At 37.6% G+C, this 14,081-nt stretch overlaps 1 protein-coding gene across 1 annotated transcript in view; it reads left to right on the forward strand.

The window, feature by feature from the left end:
• Positions 1-14,081, forward strand: part of LOC124509895 (ankyrin repeat domain-containing protein 26-like) — a 238,257-nt gene that overhangs the window by 147,155 nt on the left and 77,021 nt on the right. The window contains 1 exon segment of the mRNA XM_047076483.1: positions 4,641-4,823. Within this exon segment, the coding sequence (XP_046932439.1) occupies positions 4,641-4,823 (183 nt within the window).

Consider the following 14,081-nt stretch of genomic DNA (forward strand, 5'->3'; position numbering starts at 1 on the left):
TTTAAAGATTTCTAATTCTCTAGTTATTAATCCTTAAAAAGGACTCAAATGCACTTTAGTGCTCATTATAAGGGATGGTAAGCTAAATAGTTTTTAAGGTTTATAACATTAGAAATCATCTAACTTATTTTTTGGTCAATTTAACATCTAATGAATTGTTTAGTTCCAAAAACTGACAAGCTTAAGTTTATGAGTTCATATTTTTCTTCTGTCTTAGGCTAAGGCAAGTTAGTTTTCACTTCTTACAGGAAGTTACAATCCAGTGATATGGGAACAGCTAAACATAGATGAAGAAAGTTAACAGTACAATTGTAATTATTTTCTCATTTTTCTTTGTCCGTACTTGATTACTTAAGGACAAGGTGTTTTTACAAATATGTATCCTGCCCGAAAAGACATGTGAAAATCAAAACAAGGAAATTAACCACCCATTTTTGCAACTGCAAAAAATGACTCAAGGACCAGCAATGATTAAGCAATGTGATAGGGAGCATGATATATCTCTATATTTAAGACATGCTTGTATGCAAAACTTTGAGGAAATGTGGATCAAATAAGGCAAATTAGACTGGAAAAATAGCTTAAAACTCATCACCAGTGAGTGAAAGCTGAAGTTTGCTGAAATTTGTTAACAATACAGCATTCCTACTCATCTTGAAGAAGAACCACCACGGGTTCACTCTAAGGAGGAACCAACTGAAAGGAAATACCTTCGAATTGGACAAATACTGTGCTTGACTGTGAGGAAGAAGATGCATTTGGAGTGTCTGTCTCGGTAGTATTTCAGGCATTCCCTGAACAAAAAGAGCCTAGTCTTGAAAATGTCATTCTCTCTCATTCATACCTGGGTCCCCAGAATATGCTTGCCAGTCATCTTCTAAGCTTTCTTTAAATGAAAGCAAATCATCCGGGACATATAAATCAAAACCACACTGAGATACCACCTCACACCAGTCAAGAGTGGCTACATGACCAAACCAGGAGACTATGGATGCTGGGGAGGATGTGGAGAAACAAGAACCCTCTTGCACTCTTGGTGGGAATGCAAACTGGTGCAGCCACTCTGGAAAACAGTGTGGAGGTTCCTCAAAAAATGAAAAATAGATCTACCCTATGACCCAGCAATAGAACTGCTAGGAATTTACCCAAGGGATACAGGAGTGTTGATGCGTAGGGGCACTTGTACCCCAATGTTTATAGCAGCACTTTCAACAATCGCCAAATTTATGGAAAGAGTCTAAATGTCCATCACCCGACGAATGGATAAAGAAATTGTGCTTTATATACACAATGGAATGCTACTTGGCCATGAGAAAGAATGAAATATGGCCTTTTGTAGCAACGTGGATGGAACAGGAGAGTGTGATGCTAAGTGAAATAAGTAATACAGAGAAAGACAGATACCATATGTTTTCACTCTTTTGTGGATCCTAAGAAACTTAACAGAAGACCATGGGGGAGGCGAAATGAAAAAAAAAAAAAAACCTTTGAGAGGGAGAGAGCCAAACCATAAGAGACTCTTACAAACTGAGAATAAATTGAGGATTTATAGGGGATGGGAGGGAGGGGATGCTGGGTGATGGGCACTGAGGAGGGCACCTGTTGGGATGAACACTGGGTGTTGTATGGAAACCAATTTGACAATAAATTTCAAATTAAAAAAAGAAAGTAAATCAGATTATGAAAATGAGAACAAACCAGACATTGAGCATCTTTTTAACAACAACGAGGATTTTTAAAATGATATAGAAAATAAAAAAGCAAAGAACCCACTAGTTACATTTAAAGTGAAAGAAGACCAAGAGAGTTTGACATGCAAATGGCAAAAAATATGGACCAAAATACCACCGATTGTATATGTGTTGCCGAAGCGAGCAAGACCACCGATTGTAAATTAGACCTCAGTCTAGTGATTCATAGAGCTTTTTGATTTGTGGCTTGCCTGCTGCGATGTGATGAAACACATGGTTCAAACAAAAAAGCATGATATTTCTGCTGTCACAAACACGAGAAAACAAAACCAATACAAGACTTTTTTCCAGAAGCCATTATATGCAGATAATGACAGTACTCGTAACTATAAAAGTATTGATTCTGAATTACAAATTGTGAGTTCTTCTTCAGCATCCAGTTTTCCAGCATCTGAAGTACATCTAAGTGAAGAATTACATCAAGATATGAAAAGGTTTAAGAATGAGATAGGCATGTCACAAGTAGAGTTCCTGTCTTTGGAAAGAGAGAAAGTTCAACCACCAAAAGAGAAGGAGGTCCGCCTTGCTCTTACTCTTGTTTTTTCTCTTTAGCAATTATCTGATCCATTCGGATTCTCCACTCAAAAGAACAAGAGTGTGCATACAATGGAATTGTCTAAATAAGTAATTGTGTCTGGAAATAGATTATTTCTGCTATCTAACAAAAAGGAGTTCAGGGAAACATTCTTGTGATTTGTTTTCCTTAAAGTTTCAGTGTCAGTCTTCCAAGTAGTATATGAACTGGGAAACTAACTTAGCTATATAAGTACCATGTGACCTCACGAACCAGAATAACCGTAAAGAAACTGCTTAAAAAACATAATAATCTCCAGGTTGTTTTTTTTAATATATTGGCTTAAATATAAATTGCATTTCCATAAACAATAAAATGAGAAAGAAGCAATAACTAAGAGAAGGAATATAAACACATGTTCCCAGCTAAAGCAATCTATGTATTGTTTCAGTATGTGTCTGTAGACTCTGGGTCTAGGGTTCTTGCTTGTCTAGCAAGACAGCAGCGGGATGCAGGATTACAATGGGAGAGACAGCTAATGTCCCGGAGAACACAAGAGCCCGGATTAAGGGTCCTTGCTCTGTTTTTAATAGGATCAGAAGGCTTCCAAACATGGTGATGGACGTGCACAAAGAGACAATCAATCTGTGAACATGAACTCATGGGCATGAGGGAAAGGGGGTTTCAAGATATAGGGTGTTAGGGGTTAGGGTCAATATAAAACAAAATCCTGGCGCCTGGCAGATGGTTGTTAACAGCTGACCTGAGGCAGCTTCTCTGTTTATCTTAGCTAGTCTAGGGGAGAAGACAGATGCTACCTCAGGATCCACAAGGCACCTTTCTTTTGCTAATTAGCTCCCCTCTGGGCATCTTCACCCTGCAGCCTACAGCCTATAGCCCTATTTACCTGTTTACCTCATTTGGTCCTTCCTTCCTGTGAAAGCAGCTTTCTGCCATAGTACTAAATTGGGGAGTGTGTCCTCCTGAATATCTAATCTTGTTTACCTCTCACACCTTGGTCTTGGAGCCTTTGCCCCGCCCTCTCTATACCTAGATTCCTAATATTGTTTACCCAAACTTGGGTGTGAGCATCCTGTGGCTTTTTAATTTTCTATGCCTGGTTAACCCATCAGTTCAGGCTCAGGGAATTCCTAAGCTTATTGCCCACAAAAATAGGCAGTCTTGTCTGCTTTATTCACAATCTTGGAACTTGGAATTTCAACATGACCCCTTTGAGATAGGCTTAATAACAGCTATTTGTATGATCACCCCTTTTTTCACATTTTTTAGTCTCATTCTCAAATGTTTCTGTTGAGTCAAACCTTCACTTTATGTTCAATAAAGTATGATACCTCTTGGCCTGTGTGATTTTTACCATGTAGGTAGCATAAACCTTCAGCAAACCTTCAGTATTTAACTCCAAGGGAGAAAACTGAGCTTTGAGATGTGTGGACTTTAGAAATAGACAAAATCTAGAGATACCCTCCTTTAAAAGAATAAGTAGCTAATCTCCTCGTCCCAAATCAAGGTATTAATTTACTGTGCGAAAGTCACACTTTTCATGCATCTGACTAATTTAATGAATTTGTGGTCATTTCTCTGATTCAGCATTCAAGAATTGTATCGTCTCTTTTGGTGCCATAAAATGCTAGGGAATGCCACTTTAGGAACTTGGGACAAATCATTTAACCTTTTTGAGTTTTACTCGCATTATCAGTAGTAAATGGGATTAAAGGTGATCATTACTTTTATACCCTCTCCCTATAAAGTTTTATGGTTATTGAATGTGAGATTCGGAGAGCATTACTAATTTCCCAGAATTCCACCCTAACGTCTGTTTCACTTTGTTCCTTTTGTGTTGTGGCAAACTTTGGTTCATAAATTTTAGGGGACACTGTCACTTTTTTTGAGAACCTTAGGATCCAAAAGAAAAAGAATTGTAAAAGGCAGTCAGGGAAAGAATAGCTCCGTGCAGAAAGAGGAAAGCTTCCTGGTTTTGTTACTGGAGCACCTCCATGTGACATGTTTTAAATCTGGCTGTTGTGTAAATCCCAGGTGGTAAGGAAAGAAAAGGACACATTTTGTCTCTTGTCTTTTCATTTCTTTGTATCTCTTGGTCAGATGGGGTGGGGTGGGTGGGGAATTCTCAGTAGCAAAGTGTGGATATGAATAAGTACAAAATTAAGAAAGCCCTTTTAGAAATTTTGGTAACTTCTGCTTTTTTAAATTCCAACAGAAATGAAGGAGAGTTTATAAAAATTACTATTACTTGTAATGATAAAGTAAACACAAAATATTTTCCTCCATTGAATTTATGACAAACTAAGTGTCAACTGATAAAGTTAATGAAAAAAACTTCTTTTTATTGACTAAAGTAACAATTACCTTTAGTATCAAGTTCCATTAAAGGTTGAAGAAAAAAAGAAGCACAGAGGAAGTGACATGGAAGTATCAGAAAACATACATGATGCTGCGGCTGCTGGATTAATTGCACAAAGACAGAATGGAAAAACTGATAACCATCAATTGCCTATTACAGAAAATAAAGATTCTGATAGGTAAGCCTATAGCAATATTTAAATAGTAGGTAATTGTTATTTTCCTATGCAACAATCTTTTCTAGTTTGAGCTAATCTTCATGATGAACAAATTTCGTATTTTTCGTGGAGATATTTCATCCTACGTGCTAATGAGAAAAATGTAAATACCAATGAGATACCATTTTTTGCAGTCATAGTGATAAATATTTTATTAAATAAAATAACCAAAGTTAGGAAATGTGAGGAAAATGACATTCTTAGACACTGTGGTTGGATGAAATTGGTAACTCCTTTCTGAAAGGTGATTTAGCAGTGTATTTCAAAATTTCAAATATGTCGGGGCACCTGGGTGGCACAGTTGGGTAAGCATCCAACTTCGGCTCAGGTCATGATCTTGCACTTCACGAGCTTGAGCCTTGTGTCAGGCTCTGTGCTAACAGCTCAGAGCCTGGAGCCTGCTTCAGATTCTGTGTCTCCCTCTTTCTCTGCCCCTCCCCTGCTTGTGCTCTGTCTCTGTCACTGTCAGAAATAAATAATATAACGTGAGAAAAATATTTCAGGTAGGTCATCTCTTTATTCCAATGGTTTCATTGCCAGGACTGGGTCCTTCTGAAATACGTGACTTCTATAAGCAAGCGCATGCGCCTGCACGTGCAAACACACACACACACACACACACACACACACTATAAGGGCATTTATTATATATTATTACATATACAAAATAGGACAGATATATTAAGGTTACATATATATATATATATATATATATATATATATATATATATATATGTTACATGTATATGTGAAGGATATTGTATATGTGAAGGATATAGTCACATGTATATGTGAAGGATATATGTGAAGGAGATAGTCTAAATGTTTATTGACTTATTTTGAGAGACAGACAGAGAATGTGCACACTCGGGAGCCCAAGCATTGAGGGGGAGCAGAGACAGAGAGGGAGAGAGAGAGAATCCCAAGTAGACTCCACGTTAACAGTGCAGAGGCCAACACAGGGCTCGATCTCACGACCACAAGATCATGACCTGAGCCAACATCAACAGTCAGATGTTCACCAGACTGAGCCACCTAGGGGCCCCAGAGATAGGCTAAATATCCATTCATTAATAAGGAAGTAACGTTTCACTTCTATAAAGTAATGGAGTATGTGACCATTTTAAAAAATGAATTTAGGTCTATGTGTACTGATGGTTTAACAAAGTATATTTAAAGCATTTGGTTTGGTTTGACGTCATGTCTTATGCACATTTTGTTAGAATATTTGAATATCTCCTGAATTGCAAACGGAAGTCCCCTGCTACACTGGCAGTCTACCAACAAAATTGCTAGTTATTAGATTTTTGGTTTTGTTTCCCAGTGCATGAGTGCTCCAATGTTGGACCCTCAACTTAATCTGATTATTGCCAAGAGGATTCACGTGGCAACATGTCTCATATTCTATATAAACATTTCATGGCCCCTGTGCTATAAACCAAGATGCTGGTAATGCAATGAATCATTTTTATAAAGGTACCTTGCTTGCATGCCATTATCCTGCCTTTTTAGAGACCATATTTCAACATGAACCACACCAAATTTTTCAACAGTGCCTTCATGTTATACAATTTGTGACAATTCAGTTTACAAAGTAGGACTATTTTCTGCATTCCCAACTCCTTTTACTTCTGTGTATAAAATTTTAATATGACTCATTACTTTGGATAGTATAAAATATCCTAGAGTTGGGTGACGTTTTAAAAATGTTTGTTTATTTTGAGAGAGAGAGAGAGAGAGAGAGCATGCACACATGAGTGGGGGAGGAGCAAAGAGAGAGGGAGAGAGAGAATCCCAAGGAGGCTCCATGCTGTCAGTGCAGAGCTCGAAGCTAGAGAACCTAGAGATCATGTCCTGAGCTGAAATCAAGAGTTGGATGCTTTGTGGACTGGGCCACCCAGGTGCCCTTAGAGTTTAATAATTTTTATCAAGCACGAAATACTGCCCTTGGAACTTCGTTTTTCTGTGGTCTTTCTAAGCATGAGAAAAATGGTAATCAGCTTATATATATCTAGAAAAAATTTAAGGAGTCTTCTCAGTGTATAATTTTGTGAGTTATTTTGTACCTTGGTCTGGCATTTTAAAAAAGCAAAAAAAAAAAAAAAAAAAACAAAAAACAAAAACAAAACCTAGTGTTACATATATGCAATTTTTAAGACTTCCAAATATTACAAAAATACTACCTAATCAGTATGTAACAATTGAAAACTACAGCAATAATAGAAAATTAGATCAACCATGACCATTCCACTTAGCTATGAAATCTGTCAACAGCCTTCTTCACTCTCTGATCCTGATTTCCCTCCCTCCCATCCACTCTTGAATTCATTGTAGCAATTTTCCCTCTCACTCCTCCAGAATTGTTTTTTCAAGGTTACCACCGATTTTCACTGTAATAAATCTAAACATAATTTCATACATCTCATTTTACTTAACCTTTCAGCAATATTTGACCCAATGGAAAACTCTCTCCTCCAAAATTCTGTCTCCATGTTGCTTGTAGGCTATCACTCACTCACCTGATTTTCCCGCTGCCTTTCTAGTCTGTACACCTCAGCCTGATTTGCTTGTTTCTTCTCGTCCACCACCTTTTAACCCATTGATGTCTTCCAGGAATTTGCCTTTGATTTTCCTTCTCTTGACTTTTACTATCTTGTATATTCTAATGATCCTCAAGTTTACATCTCCAGCCCGGATCTCTCTCCATAATTCCAGGCCCGCATATCAAACTGCCCACTTGATATCTCTTTCTGGATAGCTATTGCAAACTTAACATGTCCCAAATTGAGCTCCTGATATTCTTTCTTAATATTTGCCTTGCATGTCTTTCCTAATTGAGTTAATAACAGTTCTATGTGTTGCTCTGCTAAAAAACTTGGTGTCATCTTTGACTCCTTTTTTTTCTTTTTTCTTTCACTTTTGCTTTCTCTTTTCTTTTTCTTTTTCATACACATCACATCTCATCTGTCAGCAAATCTTGTCATGTCTTCCTTCAAATATATCGAGAATCCAAACACATCTTCCCTGACCAATAGACTATCATCTGTTGTTTATATTGGTGTAATAGGTAACTAAATGGTCTTCTTGTTTGTTTGTTTCTTCTTTTGTTTTGCCTCCATTTCCGTTAATTCTAAACACATTGGATCTAGTAAAACGTAAGTCGGATTGTGTCCTTCCTCTGTTCAAAGCCTAATTGCCTCCCATTTCGCTCAGAGTACATGCCAAAACTCTTCCTAATGCCGACAAGGCCTGTATATGATCAGGTGTCTCCTTCTCTCTCTCTGATTTGAACTCTTTTCTACCCCTTTCATTCTGTCCAGCCATACTGATTTCTCACTACTCTTTAAGTACTTCGGACATACTTCTGTGCTTGCTGTTGACTCTATCTGGAATGCTTTCCCTCAGATACCTCATGGCTTGCTTTTTCCTTTTTTGTTTGTTTCTCCTTTCAGGTTTTTGCTTAAAAGTCACTTTCTTAGCAAGGCCTTTCTTGGCCATCCTGACTAGTACTTCAACTACCCTTTTCCCTATAACACATCAAAATGTGATTTCTCTGCTTTAGTTTTTCTCCTCTAATACTGTATATTTTGCCTGTGTAGCTTATTGTTATTGTATGTTTACTTCACTCATGAGTAGGATTGTTATCTGTTCATTGCCATGTCCTCAGTGCCTAGAAAATGTTCTAGTCTATATAGTACTTATTCAATAATGTTTATTGAGTGAACGGAGTTTAACTTGTGTGTATAGTTTTTAACATAATACTAGCCCCCACCTTGACAAACTTTGGCGTGGGTTCATTCTGACAACTAAACCTGTCAGTTATGTACAGTTTTTGGATTTTGGGGGGCCCAATATTGTGTTTACTTCCTACTTGTTCTTTTAGTTGTATTTATGTTAGTTTTCATTATGGTGAAATGTATCAAAGGAATAGCAATCTTCCTTTATAATTATTAAGGAAACTAAAATATGGTGGCAAATTATTATAGGACTTTAAAAATTCTTGCCAAAGATTATGAGCCCTCAATATCTGAAATAAAAAGATGAAGTTGGAATTGATCACTTACAAATAAGAGCGAGCTATGCTGGTTAGGTATAGTCTTTTTTAACAGAGCAGTCTGCTATTATTATACAGGGTTTGGGGAAGAGTGGAGTTTGAAAACTGGGGGACTTTCAGAAAATTAAATGGTTTTTCATCATCTAAAGCACCATGCTTATTTGGGTGAGACTGTTGTGGATTGGTTGGCATGCTGAAGCATGTGTATTGGAGTCATTTTTGTCCTTTATTCGCTGTCTTTCAGAAGGAAGGAGCTGAAATGGATTGGTTGGTGAGTAGGGCTGGTGGGCATTGATTAACACATTTAAAACTGATTCTGGTGGCTTCTTGTTACCATGGCTACGTGTTAGGGTTTCTTTTTGTTTTGTTTTGTTTTGTTTTTTCTAAGTTTGAGGTGGCTTTCCCCAGATGTTTTCTACTTCAAAGTTGCTTCTATTGACTGGGTTCAAAATGAAAGCTATTTCAAATTCTATAATTACAGATTCATTTTTGAAGTTTGGGTCGAGAGGAATTGTTTGATAATTGCTTTCACAAAGATTCTTCTTTTCTTGGATGTTATTTCCATGAGAAAAGTTATCTGTATAACAGTTTTTTGAAAAAAACCACAATTGTTAGTTTTGTTTTTGTTTTTGGTGCTCTTCGGGGCTCATGTTTAAGTCCTAAATAATCTGCGGGTAATTTCATTATTTTTGGAAATGTATGTAGCTGTATGGTAATAATATTCTGTTGCATGCATTTAGTCCATGAAAACAGAATTATAATTTTCTTTTTGGTGAATCCCCCATTTTTTTCTATCAGGATTAGATATTAGGCGAAAAGTATGCAAAAGTTACCAAATCATTTTTTTAAATTTTTTAAAATGTTTATTCATTTGGAGAGAGACAAAGTGAGAGTTGGGGAGGGGCAGAGAGAGGGGGAGACAAAGAGTCCGAAGCAGGCTCCAGACTCTGGGCTGTCAGCACACAGCCCGATGTGGGGCTCGAAGCCACAAACCCTTAGATCACAAACTGAGCCAAAGTCATACACTTAACGAACTGAGCCATCCAGGCGCTGCAAACCATGTTTTTTTTTTAAACAAAAGCATAGCTAATCAGATGATTTTTATTTTTGAGCGATAGATAATGACATATGAGTACTTTTGAATTTTTGAAGTGTTTCCAGATTTATGAGATATAAGTAACATACATCTGTGTGACTGTAAGGTGTACCTGTATTAATTTGATACACTTTTATATTGTCAAATGATTACCACAATAGTGTTAATACTTCCATCATCTCACATAAATATCATTTCTTGTTTGTGATGACCTAGTCTTGTAGCAACTTTCAAATGATAGGATACAGTATTGTTCACTGTAATCACCATCCTGCACATTAAATCCCCAGAATTTATTAATCTTGTAACAGGTGGTTTGTACCCTTTGACCAATATCTACCCATTTCTCACAGCCTCCTAACCCTGGCAACCACCAGTCTGTTCTGTTTGTCATGCAATTTTTTTTCTTAATTCCACATATAAGTCAGATCATACAGTGTTTGTCTTCCTGTGTCTGACTTTTTTTCACTAAGCATAAAGCCCTCAAGTTTCACTCATGCTGCCACAAATGGCAGGATTTCCTTCTTGTTTGTGGCTGAAAATATTCCATTGTAAATGTATACCATATTTTTTAATCCATGGATCCACTGATGGATGCTTAGGTTGTCTCTTGACTATTGTAAATAATGCTGCAATAAACATAGGGCTGCAGATATCTCTCCAAGGTAAGGATGTCATGTCTTTAAGATATATACTCAGTAATGGGATTATTGGCTCATATGAAGGTTCTATTTTTAGTTTGTTGAGGAGCCACCATACTGTTTTACATAGTGGCTGTCCCAATTTACAGTCCTACAGGAGTACAAGCAATTCCTTTCCTGTACATCCTTGCCAATGATATCTCTTGTCTTTTTGACAATAGCCATTTTAATAGGTCAAAGTGATATCTATATACTGCAGTTTTGATTTGCATTTCCCTGATGAATAGTGATATCGAGCACCTTCTTGTGTACCCCTGACTATTTGAATATGTTTTGAGGAGAGACGTCTTTTAAGGTGCCTTGCCCAGTTTTTAATTATATTTATTTTTAGCTGTTGAATTGTACGAATTCCTTACACATTTTAGATATTGACGTTTTTCATATTTGTAGCTTGCGAATGTTTTCATCCTTTCCATAGGTTGCCTTTCCATCATGTTGCTTGTTTCTTTTGCTGTGCAGAAACATTGTTGATTGCATTGGTTGGTTTTGCTTTTATTGCTTGTACTTTGGATGTCCTATCCTAAATCATTTTAAGATCTATGTCAAGGAGCTTTTATCCTATGTTTTCTTCTACGAGTTTTACGATTTAAGATTTTATATAGAAGTCTTTATTTGCGTTTGGGTTGACTTTTGTGAGTGGTGTAAGGTAGAGGCACAGTTTTATTCTTTTGCATGTTAATATCCAGTTTTCTCACCATCATGTATTGAAGAGATTACCTTTTCTCTTTTGAGTATTCTTGGGTCTCTTAACAAAGAGACTTTATGCATGGGTTTTCAGTTGACTTTATGCATGGGGTTATTTCTGGGTTCTCGATTCTGTTTCATTCATCTTTGTGTGTTTTTTTTTTCTTGTGCAACTTCATACGGTTTTTATTACCATAACTTTGTAATAGTTTGACACCAGCAAGTGTGAGGCTTCCAGATTTGTTCTTCTTTCTTAGGATTGTTTTGGCTATTTGGGGTCTTTCTTGTTCCTTACACATTTGAGGAATGCTTTTCCTATTTCTGTGAAAAACATCATTGGAATTTTGACAAGGATTGCATTGACTCTGTAGGTCGTTTCAGGTAATGTGGATATTTAATGATACTAATTTTTCAAATCCATAAACAACGGGGTATCTTCCCATTTGTTTGTGTCTCTGCTGTTTCTTTTACCAATGTCTTGTAGTTTTTACTGTACCTATCTTTCAGAAAGTACTTGATTAAATTTAGTCCAAAGTATTTTGTTCTTTTTGATGCTTTGGGGAAGGGGATTTTTTCCTTATCTTTCTTTTTCAGCTATTTCATTGTTATTGTTTAGAAATGCAACTGATCGCTTGATGCTGATTTTGTATTTTTTTTTTACTAAGTATAATCTATTGTCAAATTCGTTTCCATACAACACCCAGTGCTCATCCCAACAGGTGACTTCTCAATACCCATCACCCACTTTCCCCTCTCCCCCGCCTCCTATCAACCCTTAGTTTATTCTCAGTGTTTACGGGTCTCTTATTGTTGGCCTCCCTCCTTCTCTGTAACTTTTTTCCCCCGTCCCCCCCCACCCATGGTCTCCTGTCAAGTTTCTCAGGATCCACATATAAGTGAAATCATATGGTATCTGTCTTTCTCTGCCTGACTTATTTCACTTTGCATAATACCCTCCAGTTCCATCCACGTTGTTGCAAATGGCCAGATTTCACTCTTTCTCATTGCCAAGTATTATCCCACTGTATATATAAACCACATCTTCTTTCTCCATTCGTCAGGTGATGGACATTTAGGCTCTTTCCATAATTTGGCGATTGTTGAAAGTGCTACTGTATACATTGGGGTACATGCGCCCCTATGCATCAGCACTCCTGTATCCCTTGGGTAAATTCCCAGCAGTGCTATTGCTGGGTCATAGGGTTGTTCTATTTTTAATTAGCTGAGGAAGCTCCACGCTGTTTTCCAGAGTGGCTGCATCAGTTTGCATTCCCACCAACAGTGCAAGAGGGTTCCTGTTTCTCCACATCCTCGCCAGCATCTGTAGTCTCCTGATTTGTTCATTTTAGCCACTCTGACCAGCGTGAGGTGGTATCTCAGTGTGGTTTTGATTTGTATTTCCCTGATGAGGAGTGACGTTGAGCATCTTTCCATGTGTCTGTTGTCCATCTGAATGTCTTCTTTGGAAAAGTGTCTATTCATGTCTTCTGCCCATTTCTTCCCGGGATTATCTGTTTTGTGGGTGTGGAGTTTAGTGAGTTCTTTAAAGGTTCTGGATATTAGCCCTTCCTTTATCCGATATGTCATTTGCAAATACTTCTCCCATTCTCTCCATTGCCTTTCGGTTTTGTTGATTGATTCCTTTGCAGTGCAGAAGCTTTTAATCTTGACGAGGTCCCAATAGTTCATTTTTGCTTTCCATTCCCTTGCCTTTGGAGATGTGTCAAGTAAGAAATTGCTGCAGCGGAGGTCAAAGAGGTTTTTTTCCTGTTTTCTCCTCTAGGGTTTTGATGGTTTTCTGTCTCACATTCCGGTCCTTCATCCATTTTGAGTTTATTTGTGTGTATGGTGTAAGAGAAGTCGTCTAGTTTCATTCTTCTGCATGTTGCTGTCCAGTTCTCCCAGAAGAAAGAGACTGTCTTCTTTTTCCCATGGGATACTCTTTCCTGCTTTGTCAATGGTTAGTTGGCCATACATTTGTGGGTTCACCTCTGGGGTTTCTATTCTATTCCATTGGTCTGTGTGTCTGTTTTTGTGCCAACACCATACTGTCTTGATGATCACAGCTTTGTAGTAGAGGCTAAAGAGACAGAGTGTTAACAGGGGAGGGGTAGAGAGAGAGAGACAGAGAGAGAGAGAGAGAATCCAAAGCAGGCTCCAGGCTCTGAACTGTCAGCACAGAGTCCAATAGGGCGCTTGAACCACAAACCACAAGATCATGAACTTAGCCGAAGTCAGAAGCTTAACTGACTGAGCCACCCAGGCACCCCTGCATCTTAATGTTGATTTTGTATCCTTCATCCTTGGAACAGCTTTTTGGTGGTATCTTCAGGATTTTCTATATATAAGAATATGTCATCTGCAAACAAAGACAGTTTTATTTCTTCTTTTCTGATGCGGATGCCTTTTATTTCCTTCTCTTGCCTGACTGCTTTGGCTAGGACTTCCTCTATCCAGTTGAATAGGAGTGGTCAAGTGGGCAACTTTGTTTTGTTCTTGAACTTAGAGTAAAAGCTTTCAGTTTTTTACCACTGCATATGATGTTGGCTATGGGCTTATCATCTGGGCTTCATTATGTCCAGGTGTGATAATTCAGTACCCACTTTGATGAGAGTTTTTACCCTGAAAAGATGTTGAATTTTGTCAAATGCTTTTTCCTCACATGCTGGGATGATGATATGATT

This window comes from Lynx rufus, unplaced genomic scaffold (assembly GCF_022079265.1).
Source record: "Lynx rufus isolate CCGP_SWC_20201006 ecotype Redwood Valley unplaced genomic scaffold, mLynRuf1.p SCAF_15, whole genome shotgun sequence".
Taxonomy (NCBI): domain Eukaryota; kingdom Metazoa; phylum Chordata; class Mammalia; order Carnivora; family Felidae; genus Lynx; species Lynx rufus.